At 48.2% G+C, this 25,708-nt stretch overlaps 10 protein-coding genes across 10 annotated transcripts; 5 read left to right on the plus strand and 5 right to left on the minus strand.

Moving 5' to 3' along the window:
• Nucleotides 1-128: 128 nt before the first annotated feature.
• Nucleotides 129-2,857, plus strand: FIESC28_03053 (uncharacterized protein; the record flags this gene model as incomplete). The annotated part of the gene is made up of 3 exons (XM_031157202.1): nucleotides 129-788; nucleotides 834-1,196; nucleotides 1,247-2,857. 3 exons carry the CDS (start codon nucleotides 129-131, stop codon nucleotides 2,855-2,857), a joined length of 2,634 nt encoding a protein of 877 aa, XP_031018744.1.
• Nucleotides 2,858-3,844: 987 nt separating this feature from the next.
• Nucleotides 3,845-6,329, plus strand: FIESC28_03054 (uncharacterized protein; the record flags this gene model as incomplete). The annotated part of the gene is made up of 5 exons (XM_031157203.1): nucleotides 3,845-4,074; nucleotides 4,166-4,803; nucleotides 4,851-5,335; nucleotides 5,475-5,651; nucleotides 5,703-6,329. The coding sequence occupies 5 exons, from the start codon at nucleotides 3,845-3,847 to the stop codon at nucleotides 6,327-6,329; spliced, it is 2,157 nt and encodes a 718-aa protein (XP_031018745.1).
• A 379-nt stretch (nucleotides 6,330-6,708) lies between these two features.
• FIESC28_03055 (uncharacterized protein) lies at nucleotides 6,709-7,077 on the minus strand (the record flags this gene model as incomplete). The annotated part of the gene is made up of 2 exons (XM_031157204.1): nucleotides 6,709-6,905; nucleotides 6,993-7,077. 2 exons carry the CDS (start codon nucleotides 7,075-7,077, stop codon nucleotides 6,709-6,711), a joined length of 282 nt encoding a protein of 93 aa, XP_031018746.1.
• A 585-nt stretch (nucleotides 7,078-7,662) lies between these two features.
• On the plus strand, nucleotides 7,663-8,624 carry FIESC28_03056 (uncharacterized protein; the record flags this gene model as incomplete). The annotated part of the gene is made up of 2 exons (XM_031157205.1): nucleotides 7,663-7,912; nucleotides 7,969-8,624. The coding sequence occupies 2 exons, from the start codon at nucleotides 7,663-7,665 to the stop codon at nucleotides 8,622-8,624; spliced, it is 906 nt and encodes a 301-aa protein (XP_031018747.1).
• Nucleotides 8,625-8,777: 153 nt separating this feature from the next.
• On the minus strand, nucleotides 8,778-9,713 carry FIESC28_03057 (uncharacterized protein; the record flags this gene model as incomplete). The annotated part of the gene is made up of 2 exons (XM_031157206.1): nucleotides 8,778-9,227; nucleotides 9,279-9,713. The coding sequence occupies 2 exons, from the start codon at nucleotides 9,711-9,713 to the stop codon at nucleotides 8,778-8,780; spliced, it is 885 nt and encodes a 294-aa protein (XP_031018748.1).
• A 321-nt stretch (nucleotides 9,714-10,034) lies between these two features.
• Nucleotides 10,035-10,772, plus strand: FIESC28_03058 (uncharacterized protein; the record flags this gene model as incomplete). Its single annotated transcript, XM_031157207.1, has 1 exon — nucleotides 10,035-10,772. One exon carries the CDS (start codon nucleotides 10,035-10,037, stop codon nucleotides 10,770-10,772), a length of 738 nt encoding a protein of 245 aa, XP_031018749.1.
• A 159-nt stretch (nucleotides 10,773-10,931) lies between these two features.
• On the minus strand, nucleotides 10,932-15,272 carry FIESC28_03059 (uncharacterized protein; the record flags this gene model as incomplete). Its single annotated transcript, XM_031157208.1, has 2 exons — nucleotides 10,932-15,078; nucleotides 15,154-15,272. The coding sequence occupies 2 exons, from the start codon at nucleotides 15,270-15,272 to the stop codon at nucleotides 10,932-10,934; spliced, it is 4,266 nt and encodes a 1,421-aa protein (XP_031018750.1).
• Nucleotides 15,273-15,794: 522 nt separating this feature from the next.
• Nucleotides 15,795-16,496, minus strand: FIESC28_03060 (uncharacterized protein; the record flags this gene model as incomplete). The annotated part of the gene is made up of 1 exon (XM_031157209.1): nucleotides 15,795-16,496. One exon carries the CDS (start codon nucleotides 16,494-16,496, stop codon nucleotides 15,795-15,797), a length of 702 nt encoding a protein of 233 aa, XP_031018751.1.
• Nucleotides 16,497-18,178: 1,682 nt separating this feature from the next.
• Nucleotides 18,179-20,632, minus strand: FIESC28_03061 (uncharacterized protein; the record flags this gene model as incomplete). Its single annotated transcript, XM_031157210.1, has 6 exons — nucleotides 18,179-18,348; nucleotides 18,405-18,531; nucleotides 18,582-18,699; nucleotides 19,000-19,044; nucleotides 19,292-20,448; nucleotides 20,501-20,632. The coding sequence occupies 6 exons, from the start codon at nucleotides 20,630-20,632 to the stop codon at nucleotides 18,179-18,181; spliced, it is 1,749 nt and encodes a 582-aa protein (XP_031018752.1).
• A 1,892-nt stretch (nucleotides 20,633-22,524) lies between these two features.
• On the plus strand, nucleotides 22,525-24,831 carry FIESC28_03062 (uncharacterized protein; the record flags this gene model as incomplete). The annotated part of the gene is made up of 1 exon (XM_031157211.1): nucleotides 22,525-24,831. One exon carries the CDS (start codon nucleotides 22,525-22,527, stop codon nucleotides 24,829-24,831), a length of 2,307 nt encoding a protein of 768 aa, XP_031018753.1.
• Nucleotides 24,832-25,708: the final 877 nt, after the last annotated feature.

Here is a 25,708-nt window from a genome sequence, read left to right on the forward strand (position 1 = left end):
ATGATGGACGTGAATGGGTGTATTTACTGTTTACAAATACTAATTGATGTTCTATTCCTTCAACACTGACTCATACGCTCTTATAATCGATGGGTGGTAACACAGACAACTAAAAGATCATTTCCGTCATGCCGAGTCCTACTAAGAAACGGAAGCTTAATAACGGCACCAAGTCAACAACTCCAGCTCGGGGTCTTGAATATTTCTTCTCAAAACAAAAACAGAATGATGCAAACTCAAGCAAAAAGCCTAAGATTGAAGAGAGTGATGGAGCATCAAGTGATGTTCCGACGGAAATGACTGATGAGGAATTGGCTAGGAAGCTCCAGGCCGAATGGGATCAAGAGGTTGCCAATACGCCGCAAGCCACCCTCCAGGAACAGACTGTGCAACTTCCAAATAAGCACAATGTATCGGTCTCTAGGGATGAAAGCCCAAGTCCAACCGCTCCAAGATCTAAGCCGTCATTCACCCTACCAACAGCTTCCAACAAGCCTACAGACAACAAGGCGAAACCTACACTTGGCCTTCAAGCTGCTGGCATGGCCGAGGATACGACTACTACATCAATACCGTTCGACGAATCGCCTCTGACATTTGATCCACAGGAATACTTGGATCAATTAAAAGAACACTGGGCCTCTGAAGGTGGTAACGCATCATATGCATTACTCACTCGATGCTTCATTCTCATCAATGGCACAACAAGTCGAATCAAGATCGTAGACACACTTGTGAATTGTTTAAGGGTCCTCATCGAGGGCGACCCAGCAAGCTTGTTACCGGCAGTATGTTCGGTATCCTGGTTTGCTCTGCTTCTCTAACTTTACTAGGTCTGGTTGGCGACTAATGCGATCTCTCCCCCTTATATATCTATGGAGCTGGGGTTGGGTGGATCGGCCATATCGAAAGCGTTGCGAAATGTTTGCGGGCTTGATAGCCGGGCTCTCAAGGCTATTTACGACAAATATGGCGATGCTGGAGATGTGGCTTTCGAGGTCAAGAAGAAACAGAGTTTCACCCTGAGAAAACCAAAGCCTTTGACGATTAAGGCTGTTTATGAGTCTTTAGTGAAGATTTCCAACAGTCAGGGACAGGGCAGCGCAGACACCAAGCAGAGAATAGTTGACCGTCTTCTACAAGACGCCCGTGGCGGCGAGGAGAGTCGGTTTGTGGTGCGAACTCTCTGCCAACATGTAAGCAAAATTGTCACTGCAACCATCGAACCTTATCTGACATTTAATAGCTACGCATCGGTGCTGTCAAAACGACAATGTTAATCGCCTTATCACGAGCCTTCCTACTTTCACGCCCACCAGGGGCTGACTTCCCTCTCAAATCGGTGTCTGACCTAGCCAAACTCAAGAAAGAAGATCTAGCTGAAGTCTGGAGCCGAGCTGAGGAAATAGTCAAAGCTTGCTTCGCTAGGCATCCAAACTACAGCGATCTCGTGCCCGTTCTCCTTGAAATCGGGATTTCCGAGGAACTGTTGATACGATGCGGTCTAACCCTCCATGTCCCGCTGCGCCCTATGCTTGGAAGTATCACGAGAGACCTGTCCGAGATGCTTACTAAACTACAGGGAAGAGACTTTGCGTGCGAATTTAAGTATGACGGTCAGAGAGCCCAAATACATTGTGACGAGAACGGAAAAGTCAGCATTTTCTCTCGACATTTAGAAGTTATGACGGACAAGTATCCTGATTTGGTTGAGTTGATACCAAAAATACGTGGTGAAGGTGTCGATAGCTTCATCATGGAAGGCGAAGTCGTGGCTGTTGACCGTGAAAGCGGAGAACTCAAGAACTTCCAGACACTCACAAATCGAGCGAGAAAGGATGTTGATATTGGAACTATCACGGTAGATGTTTGTATGTTCTCGTTCGATTTGATGTACCTCAATGGACAGCCACTACTGGATCGACCATTCCGAGAAAGGCGGGAGCTTCTGCGGTCGCTTTTCAAAGAGATACCGCATCATTTTACCTGGGTAAAAAGCCTTGATGCTAGGTCAGCCGACTCCGAGTCGGTCCTCGAATTCTTCAAAGCTGCCACAGACGCCAAGTGTGAAGGAATCATGGTGAAAATCCTGGACAACCTACCTTCGGAGCCGAATTTAGGGGAAGAGGGACCGGAAGGATCTGATAAAACGTTGACACCGAGCTCAAGGTCAAAGGGGAAAGGGAAATCAAAAGGCAAAAAAGATCAGAATGGAGAAAAGGCCAAGACAAGGAGGAAACCATTACTGGCGACATACGAACCAGATAAGCGGCTCGACTCCTGGCTCAAAGTCAAGAAGGACTATAACTCAAGTTTCGATACGCTTGATCTTATCCCTGTCGCTGCTTGGCATGGACAAGGACGCAAGGCGAAATGGTGGTCGCCTATGCTCATGGCTTGCCGCAATGAGGAGACTGGATCTCTGGAGGCTGTGTGCAAATGCATGTCTGGTTTCACAGATAGCTTCTACAAGGCTAACCGACAGTTTTATGACGATGGTGAAGAGAGCGGCGAGCCTCAGAACACGAGAACCACACAACCCAGTTTTGTGGAATACTCAGGACCGAGACCTGATGTTTGGTTCGAGCCACAAGAAGTGTGGGAAATGGCTTTTGCGGATATTACGTTGAGTCCAACCTACACTGCAGCAATCGGGCTTGTAAGTGACGAGAGGGGGTTGAGCCTGAGATTTCCGAGATTTATGAAGAAAAGAGAGGATAAGAGTCTCGAAGAAGCGAGCACAAACGACTTTTTGGCCGGCCTTTGGCGCAAACAAGAAGCAAAGGCCGCTTCGAAGAAAGAGAACAAGGATGAAGCAGGGGCGGAAGGAGAAGATGTAGAAGAAGCTGATGATTGAATTCGAGCTCCCTATTTGATCAACCCTAAACAATGACGCCTCGCTGCAAATTCGGGAATAGACACTAATGGATCTTCTTGATTTTAATCACTATTTTCCAGCATTTAACCTCTGGGCAATGAGACTGAAAACAGCGATTGATCCCATGAAGAGAACAGCATTGTAGAACTGTCTTGCATGAGCATGAGCACTAGAGTGATATCTTGAACAAAACCTACAGCTTTTCGAGAAACGTCTCGCTCTTCGTCATCGGTACGTGACTCAATAAAGAGTCGACGTAGATTTGGCAGTGCCTATTTTCATCGTTAGATCTCATCTAATGCCATGGCATTCTTTTTGTATGAGCCTCTCACCATTTTAAGGTCGCTTTGAGCAGAAGGCTTAGCGAGGTCCCCAAGTACTGTTTTATTTAATAGCAAGCAAGTCAATCTTCTCTGTAAAGTAAACGGTGTTTGTCTCTCGATGATACGAATGTTGAACCTCACAGTACCTTAGAGTGTAGAAAGGTGACTAAGCTGCCCGGCCAAAAATAAATTGTTAGCCATTGAAGCCACGCTACCCGCGAACGGTAATCAGGCGGAAGTTTAGAGTTAGGGGGCAACCTGGGCCGGGTTAGCTTGATGGGAGCTGACACGGCCACTGAAGGGTGCCCCCCTTTAGTGGCTCATGCTGGCAACTCAGTGGAGGTGGCCTGGACCTATCTTCGTGGCCTTGGCATCTTTGGTGACAGTTACGTCTGCCTTGTTCAATCCCAGATCGATCAACTCCTTTCCGATCCAATTATATCGACGACATCGCGCATCTTTAACGCATCCTCCGATACGCAGAATAATCGGTGGATGTAGTTTTCTGCATTTCAGGACAAGTAGCTTGTACTCGGCCTGATCAATTCGACTTAGCTGTCACCGCCCGTCCTCAATACCACCGTAATCTCAACCTCTCTATCACCTCCGAGCTTCGCCACGTGCCCCTCTACGACCCTCGACGATGGCGGTAAATCGCATTAAGGGCGCCTTTGCCGTGCCTCGTAAGGGTGAGACCTTTGAACTGCGCGAAGGTCTGGTCTCGCGGTATGCATGGGAGCGCAAGGAGTCGATTCAGAAGACCATCATGGCCATGACCCTGGGCAAAGATGTGTCGGCTCTGTTCCCTGATGTGCTCAAGAACATTGCGACCGGCGATCTTGATCAGAAGAAGCTTGTATACCTCTACCTTATGTACGTGGTCGAAGCTGAATAGCTATCGAGCTGCCCTCCTTAGCTGTCAACACTTTGCGGGATGGGTTAAAGAGCTGACACGAATGTCCAGGAACTACGCCAAGTCGCATCCCGATCTCTGCATTCTCGCCGTCAATACTTTTGTTCAAGATTCCGAAGATCCAAACCCGCTGATAAGAGCACTTGCGATTCGAACGATGGGGTGCATCAGAGTTGATAAAATGGTGGATTACATGGAAGAGCCCCTGAGGAAAACGTTGCGAGACGAATCGCCATATGTACGCAAGACGGCCGCCATTTGCGTCGCTAAACTGTTCGATCTCAACCCGGCGATTTGTATCGAGAACGGCTTTTTGGAGGCTCTTCAGGAGCTGATTGGTGACCCTAACCCTATGGTTGTCGCCAACTCAGTGACTGCTCTATCTGAGATCAGCGAAACTGCACCCGAAACGAGGGCATTGATTGTGACACCTGTTACGTTGAAGAAGTTGCTTATGGCTCTCAACGAGTGTACCGAATGGGGACGAGTTACTATTTTGACAACCCTGGCAAACTACGCTGCATCGGATCAGAAGGAATCGGAGCACATTTGCGAACGTGTAGCACCTCAATTCCAGCATGTCAACCCTAGTGTGGTTCTTGCTGCCGTTAAGGTTGTTTTCATTCACATGAAGGCTCTCAACCCCGACTCGGTGAGGTCATACCTCAAGAAGATGGCACCTCCTCTTGGTACGTGAATATTGATAAGATTCAAGTTCTGGACTGACAATAATCAGTTACTTTGGTTGCTTCGCAACCCGAGGTTCAATATGTTGCTCTTCGAAACATCGATCTCCTGCTCCAAGCCAAGCCCGACATTCTGAGCAAGGAGATGCGTGTCTTCTTCTGCAAATACACTGATCCTCCATATGTGAAGCTGGAAAAGCTGGAAATTATGGTTAGGATAGCAAATGAGCACAACTACGAGCAGCTTCTCGCCGAGTTGAAGGAGTATGCCCTGGAAGTGGACATGGATTTCGTTCGAAGAGCTGTCAAGGCTATTGGTCAAGTGGCCATCAAGATCGAAAATGCCGCTGAGAAGTGCGTTGCGGCTCTTGAGGATCTCATTTCTACCAAGGTCAACTACGTTGTCCAGGAAGTAATTGTGGTCATCAAGGATATTCTCCGAAAATACCCTGGTTATGAAGGTGTTATCCCTACTCTTTGCAAGCACATCGATGAGTTGGATGAGCCCACTGCCCGTGGATCTCTTATCTGGATCGTCGGTGAGTATGCTGAGAAGATCAATAACGCAGACGAGATCATCGAGAGTTTTGTCGAGTCTTTTATGGAGGAGTTCACACAGGCAAGTCGCATTAGTCCCTCAAGAAATGCCTACTTATACTAACTGAGTCCTACAGACACAATTGCAAATATTGACAGCAGCTGTAAAGCTGTTCTTGAAGAAGCCTGGAAGCAACCAAGGACTTGTTCAAAAGGTCCTTCAGGCGGCTACAGCGGAGAACGATAACCCCGATATCCGCGATAGGGCATATGTGTACTGGCGCTTACTTTCCTCGGATCCTGAGGTTGCCAAGGTGAGAAATACGAGAGAATGCCTATGAATGATTGCTAACACTGTTCGTCAGAATATTGTTCTGTCTCAAAAGCCTACTATCACAACCACGATGACGAGTCTTCCCCCTGCTCTCTTGGAACAGCTTCTCACCGAACTCTCCACTCTCGCATCAGTTTACCACAAGCCTCCGGAGTCATTCGTTGGCAAGGGCCGTTTCGGCGCCGATGAGATCCAGCGGGCTGCTATTCAAGAACAGCGACAGAACGCCGCCGACAACCCTATCGCAGCTTCGGTTGCCGCAACTTCTTCGAACGGCGGCGGTGCTTCTCAGAACAATATTGAGAACTTGCTTGATATCGACTTTGATGGTGCCGTGCCTGCTTCTCAAGAACAGAACAGTGCCTCCGCAACTCCTGACAGAGTGGCCAGCCCATCTGCTGGAGCACCTTCGGGAGCTATGGCTGACATGATGAGCATGTTCGATGCGCCGGCGCAACCTTCAGGCACAGGAGCTCCTGCACCAGCTTCAGGGCCCAGCAGTAACATGAATGATTTGATGAATGGGTTCGAGGGCTTAAACTTTGGTGGTTCATCAGCGAGCGAGCCCCTACCAGCAGCGATGCAACTGCAGCAGGCCCAAGGAGGCGCTCCTCAGCAGCCCAAGAAGGACAGCGAGGACTTGCTTGGTTTGTTGTAGACGCGTATGTGTAAATGATTTTCAAGCTAAGAGATGGTTGTTGGTCTACAAGGAGTATGAGTAAAGAGATGCATGCCTTCACAGAGATATGGTGCTGGCGCAAAAGACGAGATGATCACCCCCACCAAACCGTCTTGATGTCGCGTTGAATGCTTGTCAATAAAAATGTCCTAATCATAAAGTCGATTCTTTGATATTTTGTAATTTCTTCATGTACCACGGCACCAAACCGCTCTGGTACGGATATCGTCATCTGAACCCCTTCATCGCATCCCAATCCATCTGTCCCTTGTGCCCGTCGCATGCCGTTTCTACGCAAAAACTCCATGTTGTATGATCCTAGTATCTTGAAAGAAGTAAAGGGGAAATATATAGGAATTTACGCCTGTGCTTGCGCATCGGTGGCTTCGTTGGCCTTTGCGTACTCTTCGGGTGTCTGGCACTTGGCGGTCCAAGCGTGGATGATGGCGATTTCCTCCTTGAGAGCAGCATTGACGAGACGGTGGCGCTTGAGAGAGTTGAGACCCTGGAATTGAGAAGATACAATAAGGGAGTTGAACGCTTGACCACAGCCGCCTGTGATAATTACAAAGTTAGCTTTCGGGGTTATACGCCGTGATCGGCTTGGAGGGGTTCGCGGGGTAGAGAGGGAAAGATACTGACCAGACATGTCTGTGACTTCAACGTGGGTGGCTTCGAGGCGAGCCTTGATGGCTTCGCGCAAAGATTCGTCTGTGATTTGCGACATTATTTCTGGAGGAGGAGGGAAGAGAGTTGAAGGTTATGACGGAGCGTGGTGAAGAGAGAGGTTCTAGTTAATTGATTGATTGATTAGATATCATCGTGGGGTAGTGGCTGCACAGTGTGAGGTGGTCTGCTTCCGGTGGACAAATAGCGTCTTGTAAGGCAGTAGCACTACAGTCTATATCATGCATACACACAGTATGAGCTCATTGGACCCTTTCTTCGCTTCTTCTTCTGGTTTGAAGCTCCAACAGCTTCTAGCTTCATCTTTTGTGACAGACTATCCAGCGCATACTATTGGTGAGTGACTCCATTATCTACCTATTGATCATCATATACCTGATGAATGATCATTCAACTAACACCAGCTTTCGAATTGGTAGCTGCACATAACACAAGTGTTTAACGCAAAGTTGCTATGAGAGGCTCTGTTTTTAAATTGAATAGACAACTTATACGCAGCTCACCTCTATTTGCAAACTCGCCTTTCACAAGACCTTCAGTCTCGTACAGAGCATCTATTAGACTTTGCTCCTCCTGTCATTCTTCAAGCAACTCAATTCCATCTTCTCAACCATATCCAGTCAAAATGAGCGAAAGCGGAGCTTGGGGCGCCTGGCAGGTTGAGTCTTCATCCTTCACCAAGGCTGTTGTTGCATCTATGCAGAAGCTCTACCCAGAGGAAATCGCAGACCGAAGCTGGGACAACGTCGGTTTGTTGGTTGGAAACTCGGAAGAGGATGCCAAAGAGAAGAAGCGAGTCATGGTCACCAATGACTTGACATACCAAGTTGCTATGGACGCGATCAAGCAAGATGTCAGCGTCATTGTCAGCTACCGTAAGTTTTCAACCTTTAGAGTCTATTCAGGTCCAATTGTACTGACATATTGCTAGACCCCTTCATCTTTGGTGGTCTCAAGTCGATCACCAACAACGACCCTCAGCAAGCTACCCTTCTTAAGCTGGCCAAGGCTGGCATCGCTGTCTACTGTCCTCACACTGCCGTTGATGCCGCTCCCGAGGGTCTCAACACGTGGCTCGCTGACATTGTATCCGGCCCTCACGAGAGCAAGCGCTCTGTTGCCAATCCTGCCACCAATGTCCCCTCCAGCCACGCTGGTGCAGGCTACGGCTCAATTGGTCGCTTCGATAATGCTGTTTCTCTGTCCGAGATTATCCTTCGCCTTGCTGACAAGCTTGGCGGTCTTAAGCACGTCATGGTAGCAAGCCCTGTGGGCGCTGATGTCAAGACCACCAAGGTCAGCAGCTTTGGTGTCTGTGCTGGTAGCGGTTACGACGTTCTTAAGAAGGCCGATGTTGATTTGCTTGTGACTGGCGAGACAAGCCACCACTCAGCCTTGAGAGCCATCCAGCAGGGTCGCACATTGGTGCAGGTGTTCCATAGCAACTCTGAGCGTGGATACCTTCAAAAGGTGCTCAGGCCCAAGTTGGAAGCTGCCATAAGGGAGACTGTCCCCGATGTGGAGGTTGTAACCAGCAAGGTGGACAAGGATCCCTTTACCATCTTGGATGTTAGCGATCTAAAGTAACTAAGTTGGTATAAAGGAATAGTCGTTGTGTAGTTATAGTGTGTTGTTCGGAGTTGGGCACGAGAAAATTTGATCTAAATACAATCATCATTGAACGCCAAAGTAACAAAAGGCTATTTGAACAGCACTGGGTATATCATCATCTCCGACGCATTACCGCCCGTCTTTTGATGCCCGGCTATCTCTTGATAACCGCTCATCCCTTGATATCCTGGGGCTTGAGGCACTACTCTTACTGTCGGCCTGTCCTAGCGCCTCGTCGCCCTCTTTGATGCACTCTTCAACATCGCTTCCTCCAATACCTTTCTCTTTCCAAGATTCTAGTAGTTTTCGCGGCATTGCCCATTCCTTCCGCGCTTGTGCAATCTTTCCCTCGCCGACCAGCGCACCAAGTCGTCCAGGGACCGCTAGAACTTGGGCTGCTAGTTCTCTTGTCCGTTGTTGTCTAGCTGCGGCTTCTCGCTTTATGCCTTCCTCGGAATCTGGCGCAGGGACCGTCTCACGGAGCGCATCTCGAATAGAAGACGCTTGGCTGTAGATTTGTGCAATGGCTGGGTCGAGAGTTGAGGCCATAGGATTCAAGGGGTCCATGTTCGCTCTCATCTAAGTATGGTCAATATCTTCCTGCATGGCAAATGGGCCATGACAACATACCTTGCGAATCGTCTCAGTCGCTGTGATCAGCTTACTATAGTTGTCGTATACCAAGGCCTTCTTTTCCGCATCCAAAGCGCGCACTTCTCCCACAACACTTGTGTACAATTTCATGAGCTCCTCCAGACTGCTCTTATTGATGACCTTGGCGACATATTCCTCGGCATTGAAGTCAGGGGCATCAATCTCCGTAGCTGGGACTTCAGAGTCGGGGATCTCTATGCGCGGGGCCGCAGCGCGAAGATTGTAATATTCCCTCAGAGCTGCGCGGTTGGATGAAGTTTTGCGCTGTTGTTGCTGAGGGGGTGGAGGATTCGTAGGCCCTTGTGTAAGGACAGGAGAGGCGAGAGCCGAACGTGAGGTTTCGAAGGATGGCCGATTGGAGTTCGTCGGAGTGCGCCGCGGGGGCTCGCGAGGAGACGCTATAGTAGACATTATAGAGATTATATCAAGAAGCGAAGAAGAGAATATCAATAGGAAGCTGAAGTCGAGGAGGTTGATTACGCTGAAGGACAGTTTGAGGTTGACAAGGCTGAGCTGACCTAGCTGAACGGGACACGGTGGAGGACTGCTGTCAGTGGTTGAAGGCCTGAGACGCAGGGGTAATCAGGGCTAAATTTAGGGGATGGTCCACTTTCAGCCGCTGGAACGTCATTACTACTACAAGGCTGAATAGGTGGCTATAATGGAACTCTTCATCTTATAAAGATTTCTCAACACCAAAAGATCAATACCATGATAAGACAATAACACAAAATGGATCCTATCAACCAACTCAAAGCCTCTATACTGGCTCAAAATCTTCCTCACCCAACGTCAACTTTTCTAAGTTCCCTTATAAACGCGCGCTCTCCTCCACCACCAATGAATTCTCTGGTAGCTACAGCCAAAGCCAGATTATTAGCAGCAGATTTAACCAGCAGTGCGATTATAAGCACAAGCGCTATTCAATCCTTCCCTCCAGATGTTGATTCTACGAATTCTCGTGAAAAACGGCTCCCAAAGTCTGTCCATGTTCAGGTCCTGGACATTGAAAACCTGACACTGAGTCGTTGGGAGCAAGTTGAAGAGATGGAAGCTGTTGCCAGAGGCGAGACTACACGTGGAAGAGAAGTCATTCGTGTCACAGCAGAAGATGACGATGACAACGTAGGCACCCAAACTCAAAGACCTGGGGGGAATCGCAACACAGGAGGCCCTAAACCCGCAGGCAAAAATGCGACGCATAGACTTGTACTGCAGGACTGCAAAGGAACCAAGATATTTGCACTGGAACTACGACGCCACGATGGAATTGGCGTTGGAAAGACACAAATTGGCGAGAAGATACTTCTGAAGGCCGGCACACTGATTGCGCGGGGTATGGTCTTACTTGAGCCAGACAAGATGCTCATACTTGGTGGGAAAATTGAGGCATGGCAGAAGACGTGGGTGGATGGAAGATTGGCGAGATTAAAGGAGGAGATACAGCAGAGTGAAAGACAAGGATCGTGAGAAAGACTTGGCTGGTTTTATAAATGATACCCCCTTACTACAATAATTTGTACAAGATTGACATTCATTTGCGTCATGTCAAAGCTTCTCTAAGGCTCTACCAGATCTTTCTCTAATTATACTCATTCATTTCCCCTTGTGCCTAATCCTTCATATATTTCATATACCCTCCGTAGCAACAGCAAGAGATGACCAGCCATTTTGCTCCCAAGGGGCCAGGAATGTTGCTCGTTGGGCATCGCCAGCAGTCGCTGTTCCGGCATAGGCCTTTGAAAGATCCTGTGCATCCAAGAGGCCCTTTGGAGGAATACCTCTTGCTGCTACTTTGAGTGCCATCTGAGCGGCATGCTCATCACCTGTAGATTGCGCCATGGCAGCCCAGCCGTGAGGCAGGTTGGGGTGCAGCATTATGTCTGTCTGCAATTGCGTCTTCATATCCTCTTCCGTACGTCCCTCTCCCAGAGTTGCAATAGCACGTAGTACTTCGCCGATGTTCGACTGCTCTGATGCTGTCACCTTGTGGTTGGTGCGGAGTCCGTATAGCTCTTCCACAACGGCCTCCAAGCTATCCTCATCGTTATCCAACAGAGCAATGACACCGAGGAGAAGAACAGACTGAACATGCTCGGGGTGTTGTTCGATTGTCTCGAATAGCTTTTCGCGAGCTCTGTCTCGAGATTCTTCTGACCCTTCAGCCCAGAGCACTTGAGCTAACAAGCAAACGGCATCAGGGTTGCCGTCAGATTCTTCCAAGGCGGACTCGAAGTATCCGATAGCTTTATCGAACTGATTGTTGTAGTATTGGGCCAGTCCGACGGTGAGATGAGCAGATAATCGCGCCTGCTTGCGTTGCTCGCTCGAGAGTTCATTCTCTGCTTCATCGCTGCTCAATCCTAGGGCTGTCTCACCACACTCAATTGCTTCCTCGTAAGAGCCAGATGCAAGATAAGTTCGTGCCAGATCCGTCTTGGCCAATGCAAACTTGGCAAGACTCTCGGGAGATTCTGTGCTCTCGAAGTCAGCTTCGACGGTTGAAGAAATCTTCTCCAGCGTCTCAACAGCACGGCTGCTCTCGTTAGTGCGTTCCTGGAACAGTGTTGCCAAGTGCGCAAACGCCAAGTCTTGTGACTTGAGGCTTTGGTATTGGTTGAGAGCGAAAAGTGGCTGGATAAGGGATTCGACATTGAGCTCGTTAGGAGATACGGTGAGAATGTGGTCGAACAAGGCGCTCGAGTAGTGACGTCTTGTTGGAACTGAAGATGCATCTGCAATTTCCATTGCGTGTGTGAACAAGCCACGAGCCTCCTTGGTATCGCCGTGCAAGAGAGCCACAAACCCTTGTCCCAACCAAGCATGTGCATAGTCAGGATCAGTAGACTGAGCTCTGGTAAAGACCTCGTTGGCTAGCTGAACATCTCCGGACAATAAAGCGAGTGTTCCCAAATTAGTCCAGGCTGCAGGACTTCGTTCGTTGAGATACAAGCTTCGGGCAAATGCGTGCTGCGAAACTGAAGGATTGATTTCACTCGTCACCACACCAAGAGCGTTCCAGAATTCCGAGTTTCCAGCCTCCAACTCGATCGCACGCTTGAAAGATCTCACCGCAGCCTTGATGTAGCTGCTAGACTTCTTCCTGATTTCAGGTGGAAGGCAGATATGGGCACGGTACTCCGCCCATCCCAGGTTGTAGTAGGCAACAGATTGAGCATGGCGGTCGTTGGACGCAATATGAACTCCTTGCTTGTGGCATAGGATTGTAGCGTGGATACATCGAGTGAGGTCAACGCCTGGCTGTTCATCGTCTGCGTAGAGTCCCTGAGCGAAGACTACATCAGTTCCGACTTTATCGATATCGGCAAATATTTCATATGCCTCCTGCGAACCCTTCTCGAGGACACTTCGGATGGAATCGCAAGGGAAGTCATTTGTGCGACTTTGGACAGACGAGTAGACAGAGCATGCATCGCCGATAGCCTTCCAGAAGTTAAACGTCTCGAAAACGCTACCGCTGGTTGTCTTCGAATACTCGATGGTCTCGGTGGCAAGTTGAACAGCCTTTCCGAACAATCCCTTCTCAACAGATGAAAGCGCGCTGTCGACTGTCGTTTGAAGAAGAGCAATGATAACGCCCTCCTCTTCGGGATGTGTCTCAATGACTGATCTGTAGAGAGCGACGGACTCATCGTATTCGCCCAACTCGCGTTTAATGTTAGCAAGCATGTACTTTGTGAACCACGTATCTCCAGAGATATCAACCTCTGTCTCCTCCTCAAGCTTCTGGGCATTCAGAATGGCCTTGGTGGCGGCGATATGTCGACCGGAGCTGTGGTAACTCTCTCCTAGGCCAACCCAAGAGTGGTAATCTTCGGGACTAATTCGAAGCGCGGCTTGGAACGACACAATAGCCTTATGGAAGTCTTGCTTGTTCAATTCTGCGACACCCAGTGCAGCGAATGGCCAGCTAATTCCCTTCCTCTTAGATCCAGGTGGTGGTTTCACTTTACCAGAGTCGACGACACGGCGGGCAACGAGCTCGACTCTATCCCAATCTCCATCATCCGCAAATGACCGTGCTAGGCTCTCGGCCGCAACCACTTCAGCATGAGAAAGTTCCAGCGCTTTCTGGAAACATCGTCTCGAACGGCCCTTATCCTTCGCGTAGTCGGCATAGTAGGTTCCAAGGTATGTGTATGTGGGTGCGTGGTTCAGGTGATTGTTGAGGGCACTTAGCCAGTATGCATACGCCGATTCTCCCTTTCGCTGTTTTCGCGCAGCCTTGCTGGTATCGATATTCCAGATACATACTCCTAGACGGTGTTGAGTTTCACCCAATAACTCCTTCGAGGCAGCTCCTTGCTTTTCCAATGGCTCAAGGCATTCCTTGAGTTCGTCTCTCGCGGTTTCCCAATCTCCTTTCAGTGCCTTAACCCATGCCGCTTCGGATTTAACTCTGATATTGGTTTGATCACGTTCCAAAGCTCGAGTGAGATAGTCAATAGCCTCATCATATTCTTCCTCCTCCTCGTAAATAAGGCCAACGCCGATCAAAGCAGAGGTAGAAGTTGTGTCGCGCTCGAGAACCTTGTCGAATAATTCCTTTGCTTCCTTATGATGTCGAGGGGATTGGTAGTAGACTAGCGCTGTTCCGAGTGAGAGGTAATAAGAGTCTTCGGCATGGACGAACGAGAGGCCGGTCTTCTTGCGCTCTTGTGCCAGCAAAGCCATTCCCTTGCGCATGAGCTCAACAGTACTCTCATACTCTCCAATGTGAAGGAGGTATTGGGCAGTAAGTCGATATGCAAGAACTGAGTCTGCGGTAGTAATGCCCTCGGTAATCATGATAAGACGGTCCTCGTCGGTCAAAGGTACCACAAGAGTGGGAACGCCTCCATCGTCGTCGTCTGAGCTTTCGTCTGAATCATTGGGGGCAGCTTTGGCTTTTTCTTGAGTCTTTTCGGGAGGAAATGGTGAGATTGGACTTGTTAGAAAACTTGTGATGACCTTGTACAGATCGCTGTCAGGAAAGAAAGAGCAATAAGCTCGAAGGACGTCGACATCCCATTCTCGGATTTCTTTCTTATCCTGCCACTCTATTGAGATATCCCAAGCCAGCTTGTGGGGATACTTGATGGCAACCATACCGTTAGCCAGATCGAGTACTTTTTGACGCTCTGTATCTTTGTCGGCGCCTGGTGACGCAACTTGGAGTCGATCGTAGCAAAGTTGCAGAAGCTTCTCCTCGTACTGCCTTCTCAAGTCGTCATCATTCGTCCAGTTGATCAATTGTCGGTAAATGTGTTCGAGTTTGCTCTGGCTGTAAACCTCGCGCTTGGCGTCAAGTGTGACTTCGGAAAGTTTGGCGCCCAGCTTGGTTCGTCGCTCTCCGATAAGAGTGTTTATTCGGTGCTTCTCATACTTCTCAAGGATGAGTGCTATGGTCTCATATGTCCTGGCTGGCTGAGGGAAGCGGCCCTCAAGGACAGGGTACAATGGACTTTCAGGAAGCTGTATCGACAGTGCTTCGGCGTACTGGATGTCGTCTCCCTTCACCCTAGCAAAATCGACAAACTTATCCACCACATCTTGAGCCTTATACATGTCATCAGCATCTCGGTAAATCTGGGCGAGGTTCACGACTGCTTGCTGATAGTCTGTGAGCTTCCTGTTGCTCTGCTTCTCAAATAGCTTAATCAGACCCTGCCAAGCCTGTGCTTCTTGAGGTCGGAGCCATGTCGCAGACCGATAAGTTTCTTGAGCTTGATCGAGTCTGTCCTTCTTATCCAAAGCAAATGCTAGGAAGATGTGACTGAGAATCTGGTCAGCTCAGGCGTCTTATGGCGGGGTACGGTACTGCAGCTCTTGAGGAGCTCAGTTTCCTTACGCCTGATAGTTCTTGGAGTCTTTTTCCAGAAGCTCCTGAGCTTTGCTCACGGCATCGTCAAACTTTTGCTGTCGAATAGCATCGTTGATGCCTTTGAGGGCAGCTTTTGTACCTGACATGGTGGCTGTATTCTCTTGTGTTGAATGGAGGGTGACCCCACCAAGCTGAAGAAGAAGCTCCCTTAGCTATGTGAAAGTTCAGATTAGGTAGTGATGCCGAATTTTTAGTCGGAATTTCTAGAAGCGAATGAGATCTCCAAAGGGTCGTTGGAGAAGAAAGGCAACGCTCTCAGAAAGTACATCAATTGTATGGATCATACACTCAATTGACTTGGACTAGGTTGTTGCTGGTGGAACTTGTCAGTGGATGAATTATGTCATTTCGAGGTTCGCTGCTAGCCGAAGATATGCCGCTCCTCCTCTCGGTCCCACATCATAAGCTCAGGATTAACTGGAATGGACATCTCTCTTGGTGTTTACTTATTTCCACGTCACAAGTCAACATATGAGTCAAGTTCAATAAAGCTTATTCTCATTAATAAAAATAGGTCTCACTGGTAGAGGTAAGTACCCTGACGTATTATTTCCTCTATATAGCTGTTTGAATATTGTGCTCTAGGGTACTCTGTAAGGAACTCAATATTAGACCATGGAATCTGCAATGGGATATTCCTTCATCAGATCTCCCTCCATCCTGCGATACAACTCTGCAATACCAGTAATTGGACAATTATCTGCCCCTCGATACGGTACGTCGTCTTCAATCGTGTTTGGGTATGGTTGTGCTGGATAATCCCACTTGGGGTCTATCATCCTTACACAGATATCTTCCAAGCAAAGTTCATCTTCCTCGATGTCGAGGCCAAACGAAATGTTCGATAAGTCCCCGATTATCTTTTGGTCAAAGAGGATACATGCCGAAAAGCGGCTTGAGCCGATACCTCTGAACATGAGATCATCTTCAAGCATGCCTGTGCCTCTCAACTGCGCACGAAATTCCTCTCTCACTCTGTCTTCTGAAGCACTCTCTAGAGCCTCTTTGTTTTGTACAATGTCCAATTTGAATCTCTTGGTTGCTTCTTCAGAGTAAAGAGAAGGTGACATGCGCCTCAAACTTCTGAGCACAAGCTGTACCAACACCTCAACGGCATCCTCTAGCTTTTGGCTTGCCTTATCTGTATAGGATGTGACGAATATGTAAAAACCCCATGTTGGGTCTGTAATTGCTGAACCGAGCGGACCCCGGGTTTTGTTTTGGTAGTCCTCTAGAGCCGAGAGAAGCTTGCGGACATCATCCGTTCTCTTCTTGTAGTCAAGCCAGTCTTCGCCTTCGCGAATCCACATGTTTTGATGCCTTTCTCTCTCAAATACTTGACTATCAAACTCATGATCGGAGCTATAATCTGAGGGCCTGACATTTAGGTCCACTTCACCGACAGGTCGGGCTGTTCTTTGGATGGCCGGGTCAGCACCAGGGCCAAATGAGCAAGTGTCGAAGAAGCGCTTGTGAGGAACAGAGCGGACTTGAAGAGAAGGATCTCGTGGTGGAAAGTATTCGGGTAAAAAGTATCAGGGAAATCCATGTTGTACAAGAAGTAAGATATTGATTTAGGACGGTATTGTGAACGAACTGGAGGGGACAAGGCTCATATAAATACTCGCGCCTCGAAAGAAATGCAATATAATTGTTTAGTTTATTGAAAACACAAGCTCAGTCATCAAATTAAAGTCGATTGAAAAGGCCGCTTTGATACTTATAGAGACAAGGCTTCTTAGGCAGAAACGCAGGCAGCCAAATCGTACATCTCAGCCAACAGCAACAGGGCGCTAACACCTTCCACTCAATAATAACAGTCAGTGAACTTTCCTCAACAAACTTCCACGTTTCATTGACTCCGATTCTTGCACATGTTCTTAGGTTCGCTCTGACCTAATGTGAAGTTTCAACAATGGAAGGCATAAATAAGTACCTTCCCTCCTCCTGGTCTGCCTCTTTTCCTAACACATTCTCTTTACCATTCTCACTTCTCTCAACACCAACATCACTTTAACAAGTCGCAGTAAACATCAATCTTGAAGCTCACAATGTTTGGGCTTTTCAGATACTGTCGCCGATTACTTAACACACCAATCAACCTCTACCCACGACGGTACCCACGACTTCCACGCGACTTCTTCAACACCAACAAGCCTTTCGATTTGAGCAATCGAGAGCTCTTTTATCGATCTGTAGATCCTAAAGCTTGGCGGGAGAAGCCCGAAAAACGCGACTTCTAACAGCTTCATGGTGCTGCTATCACAGCAATTAGTGTTTGGGAGTTCGTATCCTTCTTTCCAAGTCTAAACTATAGAGTTATCATGGACTCTTTACATGCTGAAATCTTTGGAGATGTGAACGGCGAAGTCGAGGTTGACTTGTACGACCAAGAACCCGAATCATCTTGTACCAACCCCCCAAAGCGCTGTGCAAGATGCGAAGAACTTGGAAGACGTTGTTTTCGCTGCCGACTAAACAAAGCCTTGGGTAGGGACGAAGACTCGCAGGAAAAGTCGTCTCTAGAGCTGGTCCTTAAACCCAAGGCTTCCCATATACAAGATGATGCCGAAACAATACCATCAGACCCTACCGAAGATACCAACGAAACAACATCAACGGCAAACACAAAAAGTCAAACAACTACTGGAAATAACACTAACACCTTCGCCCGGAGACCTGCTAGGACATATAGTGAAGAGAGAACTTACGTCTCTCCCACTACTAGTAATTATCGCAGTGACTCGGATGCGTCATCGGATAGACTAAGAATTTATTCGACAAAGCCTCGTAGACGTCAGCGACCCCGGAGTAGCCATAACCAACCCGCGTCTTCCAATCGTTATAATCAGTATGCAGTACCGATACCAGATTCTCCTATCTATCATCGATCGAGCGCCGAGTTTGAGGTGATCAAGATTGGTACCAATTGGCACTTACTCTCTACAAATTGCCATGTCGAGAAGCTTGTCGATGGCCATTCCATTCACTATCATGAACATCGACATTGGACAGAAGCATTCAGAGAACCTGCGCACTGCGCCACTTGCAGAAGAATCCAGTTGAAGCACAACAGAATTCCCGAGGAAGTTCTGTTCAGAGATGTCGATGTTACCTTCATAAAGAAAGCACCACGCCGCAATTTCTCAGAGGAGGTCTGGTCTGTAATGATAGGAAAGCCATTACCAATTCGCGGTTCAGTGATTCGCGAGACTTACCATTTTCAGGGCCCGTTAAAGGTGGAACGGGATCAACTGTTTGGTCCTGGCATGTTAAGAACACATCTATACAACCCTGGTGACCATAGCCTGGGACTAGGCACTCTCTTGCTCGGGTTGTTCGAAGCTGGCAGATCAGTGGTACACACATTACAATACTGGATATCTGGGACTGACCCCACCAAAGACAACTCGCACGAGATCGACTGAACCAAGACCGCTCAGAAGAAAGCATTGCGAGTCATGCGATTGTTGAAGAATACTTTGTGCGTATACGCGTAAGACGCAAGTCTCGCTTGTTTGTTACATGTTAAGTATAGATGCACAAGATCGACAATTGCATCGCCACAGCGCTATGACTTCTTTTGGGTATCAAAGGATGAAGTGGAACTGTCAAGGTATTTTCGCATTCGATCTCGAGTTTTCGCAAAGGGACTGATGTCGTTGGTCGAAACGGATGCATCGGGAACGGCTGAGGCGCTTAGCATAAACCACTCGTATGTCATGGCGGACATGACCGAATTGGGGTTATATGTTGGTTTACAGCGAAATTCTTGTATATATATGTAGCGTCTCTCAGAACTAAAACACTCACATCTCTTTCTTCATTTCTCGCTTTGGATACCACTTGTCACGAGTACTAAACACGAAGTCGTAAGCTGAGCACATCCAAGGACACTGCTTATTCGCTTTCAAAGACTCAACTTAACGAACGGGAAGAAATCTTCCACGGTCGAGTTGATTGATCCATTTTACTTCTAGTTCTACCTTATATACTCCCAGGCTGTAAAGATTTTTCTACTGGCCAATCTAGCCAACCCAACAACTCTGGATTTATCAAACCCCTTATCCTATCAAGCAAATGCGCCGCCCAACCATCCAGATACCAGCACTTCTCCATCGTTTTGAATAATGGAACATAATACGCTAAAAGAAGCAGGGCCTGCGGTGCCTTGCGTTGAAGACAACCGACGAACAAGTCTTGCATGCGGTAAAGCCAGCCAAATACAAGCTTGTTTGTGATCGGGACTTCGATGGTCCCTTTTGAATTGCCATAGTTGGCCTCGTACACGTCGCATAGCGACTTGTGAACTCTCAGATACAAAACAGTGTCTGGGTTCTCATGGGACGCTATCCATCCTCTGAGTTTCTCCAGAGGTTCAACCCAATCGAGATGTGGGAACCCCTTGACCAGATATTCAGGTCGTGGGTCGTCCGGTTTTGCGCCGCCACCACCGAGAGGGGCCATGAGACCCGTAAAGAGTGTTGCCGGTTCGATACTCTGTCGAATCAACCGAACGCCGTGTATTACTGGAAGCCACCTCTGCGAAATGCCATCACCCACAACGCATACGAGCAGATCATCAGGACCAGTGGGGCCAGCAGCGAAGGTGCAATAGCAGACGAGAACTGCGGCGACATATAGCGCACCGCAGTTTGTCTCGTTAAGGTTTGTTATAGTTCTGTTCATCTCAGAGATGCCAAGTTCTGCATGGTGTGCTGCTAGAGCGAGATTTTGAGAATGGCGCTCCGTTCCCCTGGGCTCTTGATAAACGAGATGATATCCAGCCAGGGCATACATCATATGTAGGACAAAGTGGTAGGAAAGACCGATTTGGGGTACGTTCTTGGCCCAGAACGATGCAATGTGGTCAGCAGGGTCATCAGCATCGTGCAAGGTTGTTGAGGTGTCGGTCATAAAGTGAAATAGTAATTCTGCATCAGCAACGTTCAGAGAGCATATCTGGGAATTTGATATCGTTGACGACGAAACTGGGGTAGCTGAAGTTGAAGATGGAGATGTCGTGGCTCTATCTGATGCTGACGCTGGAGGAGGCGGTGGTGGTCGCGTGAGAGCAGCCCAGTCCTTGCGCGGCCTACCAGGACCTCGACGCGGTGTCGTAGCAGGCTCTGCCAGGACTGATATGATCTCTGGAGGCGACCTATGAGGAGCTGAATCGTCGCTAGATAGTGGTTGAGGTGCAAAGTCGCAAGGAATACCGAAACGTACGCAGTTGGCGCACGCAGGCTTCACCTCGTCACACTGGAGACTTGTCAGTTCTGGGATGCTTGGAGGTAGGCAGGGCGAGACTTACCTTGACTTTTCTTCTTTTGCAGTTGAAACATCCGTTCCTTGACTTGCGGTGCGGCCTTCTGGCAAGTTTAGAGACCCTTGAAGAAGAGATGCTCTCTGGTCCGGCTGGCTGTGGTGTCGTTGACTTGCGCATACTACCTTCTGGTATAGTATGTATTTATGATATCAAAAAAGCCACGAGGCTATAGAGATACGCGATGGGCAGAGAAAAAAGAAACCATCAAATCTAAACAACCAAAGTCTTTTTGGCGTCGTCATGGGCTTTGTGAAGTGTTTCCGAGCAGACCGGGGAAAGTCTCCGTCTCGACCAACGGAAGCGCCGGACCGCTTCAAGACTTGGACCGGGAGAGTCCAAAACACAAAAATTAAGAAATTCGAGGTCGAAATTTAGATTCCGTCAAATCCCAGCTCTTACCGGAGCAGAGAAAAGCTCAATCGTAGGGGTGATTCGAGTTGCTGGTGTATTAGTGCGAGCCACAACAGGAATAGCAGAAGTGCCGGTAAATGTGTGTGGGTCAGTGACAGATTTCCAGGGACTCTGTCAAAGGTGAGAAAGTTATTCAGCCATACGGAGAGAGCTCTGGAGACGAAACAAGGGGTTCTGAAGCTGTAAAAGGAGAACTTCTAGAATGATATGCTAGGTATGCTTTGATACAATGGTGAAAAAGAAATGGGGGATGGATTTGTAGACCAGACCGGTAGGCATGGATAAGTGAGTGACCTAGCGGAGTTAACTAACGGCCAGCGGATTTTCGCATTTGTAATTGCGTAAAATGTCCGATTTGCGAGTCCGAAGGACTATTCCTGTTTCGGTCATAGTAATCGGGCTGTCATTGATTTGAGCTTAGTATCTGACCAAGTTTCAGACCTAAAAGTTAACGTAAGAGTTGAGTGAGAAAAAGAAGGATGAAGCTGACGACTGTGCTATGAAATTATTACTAGTATCAAGTATCGAGTCTCACGCATGGCACACACACATACGAAGGATTAGGATTATTATTACGAATCTTGAGCTTACACGTTGAGAATACAGTAGCACAGCTGTAATTAAATCAAATAAAACAAACCAAAACCTTGTCTTACCCCAAGGGAAAGTGAAGTGAAGTGACTCTCCATCCCTCGGACAATGAGAAGCTCCTTCTCGCTTCGCTTACACGGACATGATGAGATCTAGGCTGACTAAACTTTTCTGGGCACGGCATTCGTTTTAGCGCCTAAAATAAAGCTAAAGCCACTTTTAGGATCCATAGAATGACGAATACGACCGTGCAAATGGGAACATGTCCGACGTCTTGCGTGGTATTTCCTGCTAGTTTATTCGCGCTCTATATCCGCGGCTTCGTATTCTCGGCTTTGACTGTCATCTTGAATGAGGCACGACTTTATCTAATGGGGATTGTTATTTTAGTCTTGAGACACGATCAAGACGGTCATGCTTTTATCTATAATCCTGGTTGCGGATCATAAATACTCTAAATTCATATTATGTCTTGTCTCAGCTTTACGATTCATGCTCATTCCCATGACGTCTATGAATATTCATATCATATCTGTCAGTCTATTTATTGAAAGTGGCTTACCCTCTTTACTGAGCGAATACGGACCCTGTCGGCTGATGTTCGGACTCAAGATAAACCCCGGAAGGTGGGGGAACTGTGAACGAACCGTTCATGTCCATGACCCTCATGACCTGGAACAGCGAACCAGTAGACAGACGTTCATGACTCTGCAGGTGTATCGGCTAACGGTTTGAACTTTTTCTACTCCCTTTCAATTTCACGAACTCCCATCTATTATAATCTTTAGCTCTAATACATCTATTGACCGTCAAAATATCCGTATCTTTGCTGACTAACAGGGGTCCTCTCACCCCTGTCATCCCCAGGAGACAAGCCTTGAACGTCATCGTCAAGCGTTGCCCCCAGCTAACGTACTTAGCTTGGCTGGACTCTTCCCAGTTTCCCTCATTTCTTCACCCATCCCGCTCTTTCGACACCGACATAGTAGTCTATAGAAGGACAAACCATGTCGTCTTTTCGTTTGTTGATTGAAGACGGCCAGTTCCGTGACGGTCACGGCCGTCAAGTCGTCCTTCGCGGTATCAATCTCGCCGCCGATGCCAAACTTCCAAGCGAACCCGACCAGCCATCCCATGTTCCCACCGACTTCTTCGACGGCGATAACGTGACTTTCCATCAGCGCCCTTTCCCTAAGGAAGATGCGCGATCTCACTTTGCGCGCTTGAGACGATACGGTTTCAACACTATCCGTTATATCTTTACATGGGAGGCGCTTGAGGCGGCAGGTCCTGGTAAATATGACGAGGACTTTATTCAGCACACAATCGATATCCTGAGGATAGCGAAGGAATATGGCTTCTATATATTTATGGATCCTCACCAGGACGTTTGGTCTCGTTTCACCGGCGGTTCAGGAGCACCGCTGTGGACATTGTATGCATGTGGTCTTAACCCACAGAGCTTCGCTGCGACTGAAGCCGCTATTGTTCAGAACACTTACCCAAATCCCGAAGAATTTCCAAAGATGATTTGGTCGACAAACTACTACAGACTAGCAGCTGGAACTATCTTCACCCTGTTCTTCGCCGGTAAAGATTTCGCTCCCAAGTGTATTATTGACGGCGTCAACATCCAGGATTATCTCCAGGATCACTTCATGAGAGCATGCGGCCAACTCGCCCAGAGAATCCATGAGGCAGGAGATTTGGAGAACGTCGTCGTTATTGGATGGGAGAGTATGAACGAGCCAAACAAGGGCATGACGGGTTACAAGGACCTTACTGTTATCCCCAAAGAACACCCTCTGAAGAAGGGCACATGTCCAACCATGTGGCAGACGATGTTGACTGGTATGGGACGAGCGTGTGAAGTCGATACATGGGAAATGGGTGGTCTCGGTCCCTACAAGACTGGAAGCACACTAGTGGACCCTCACGGCGAGATCGCATGGTTGCCAGAAGACTACGACGACTCACGATATGGGTGGAAGCGCGACCCGGGCTGGCAGCTTGGGCAGTGCATTTGGGCACAGCATGGGGTTTGGGATCCCAAGACTGACACTCTCCTTCGCAAGGATTACTTTGCCAAAAACCCCAACACTGGCAAACTGATCGATTACCCGCAGTTCACCAACACATACTTCATGGACTTCTGGCGCAAATACGTCAAGACTTGTCGAGCCGTTCATTCGGACTGCATCATGCTCATGCAATTCCCCACTCTCGAATTGCCGCCAGAGATCAAAGGAACCGCAGATGACGACCCTCGAATGGCTTTCACCCCGCACTACTACGACGGCATTACGCTCATGACAAAGCATTGGAACAGCACATGGAACGTCGACGTGGTTGGAGTTCTGCGAGGCAAATACTGGCATCCAGCTTTGGCTATCAGAATTGGAGAGACTGCCATTCGCAACTGCCTCCGTGACCAACTCGCAACATTAAGACAGGAAGGTCTCGATCGCACCGGAAAGCATCCATGCGTGTTGTCGGAATTCGGCATCCCATACGATATGGACGATAAGAAGGCCTATAAAACAGGTGACTATTCGAGCCAGTCAGCGGCAATGGATGCCAATTATTTTGCGGTGGAGGGGTCTCAAATCGAGGGACACTGCTTGTGGACATATTGTGCTAGGAACGACCACGCGCGGGGAGACTTTTGGAATGGGGAGGATTTGTCCATTCTTTCACTTGACGATAAAACTCTTCCGGAATCTCCTCTTCCCGAATACTCCCAGTCGACACTAGATTTGGCAAGGACTGCGACTACTACAAATGCGAAGAAGGACGTGGCCGACGATAGAAACGTTACACCCGACAACCTCAAACGAACACTCACCAACCCATCAATCAGCTCCGCGCCCTCAGCTAAGGACCCTGAGCTGACTAACGCCCCTGGTTACCGTGCTGCTGAAGCCTATGTGCGCCCAACGCCCACAGTGGTGTACGGTGACGTTGTGTCCACTGGATTTGACTTGAAACAATGCACATATGTCCTCAAGGTTAAAGCACAGAAAGCTGCACCTGATGACGCCCCTACAGTTGTGTTCTTGCCCGAATATCATTTCCCCAAGGACCAGTGCCAAGTAGCTGTGACTTCAGGCAAGTGGGAGCTAAGCATAGAGGAAGACGAGGGCACGCCACTTCAGATGCTCAAGTGGTGGCATACAGAGGGCGAACAGAACCTCAAAGTTTCGGGTCTTGCACGGAAATACAATGTTCCTGTAGGATCTGAAGAGGATGCTGGTTATCTGGAGCAGTGCCAGCAGGGCTATGGGTTTAACTTTGGAAGCTGCAGTGTTATGTGAGCTGAGCCTTGGTTTGATGAGGCGCGTATGTAAGCGCATGGATTACTATTTGAGTTACGTCGGGCGAGCATGTTACGGGACACGGGCGTTTAGATCTGTAATGTTTAAGAACAACTACATTTTCAACTGGACACGTTGAGATGGAAGTTGAAACCGTTGCCGTGGGAAAGTTTACTATGTATATGGTATACTCGGATAGTCCAAGCTCATGGGAAATTGGCTTTACGATTGGGTAATTTCGATACGAAGACAACGAACGCTATTGAACGACGTACATACATACATCTTGACTACGAAGCACTTGTCTGTGATCAATCGATTCTCCGGACGCTATGATGATTGTGCCGCGATGTCCTTACCACTCTCGGCAGAGTAAAGAGTTTCTGATAAAGAGCCATGTCTTTAGTGCGACGCCACAGAAAGGGGGCCCTTTTATCCGTGATAATTCGAAGAGCCGAGGGAATGGTTATCTGGTGGAGATTTCCACCGCCCTGGGTCAGGAGACTTTTTTTTCCTTGCCGTGAATTAACTTCGATGTGCCGTCTAGTCAGGAACAGTCTCGTATTGATGATCTCTGATATCCGAGTTGCCATGGATTCCTGGCCAGGGGTTCCGTGTACAAAAGCAGCCCCTCTCTTAGGGGAAGAAAAAGATGAGATCTAGAAATTGTTCATGATAATGGTATATTACCATGACAGGAGTTTAATCTAACTAAAAATTAGACATTGATAGATTCAGTGACAACAGGATTCATCGGCCTACTTTTCTATAAATTTTATCTGGGCCTGGAGAGGAATTGTTATATAAAAAAGCCCAAGCTTCAACTATCAACTTTTTCTTCCCCCTACTAGGCTACTAGTCAAGCCAGGGTATTTCT

Source organism: Fusarium coffeatum (genome assembly GCF_003316985.1).
Source record: "Fusarium coffeatum strain FIESC_28 chromosome Unknown BRIP53273_contig_65, whole genome shotgun sequence".
NCBI classification, from domain to species: Eukaryota; Fungi; Ascomycota; class Sordariomycetes; order Hypocreales; family Nectriaceae; genus Fusarium; species Fusarium coffeatum.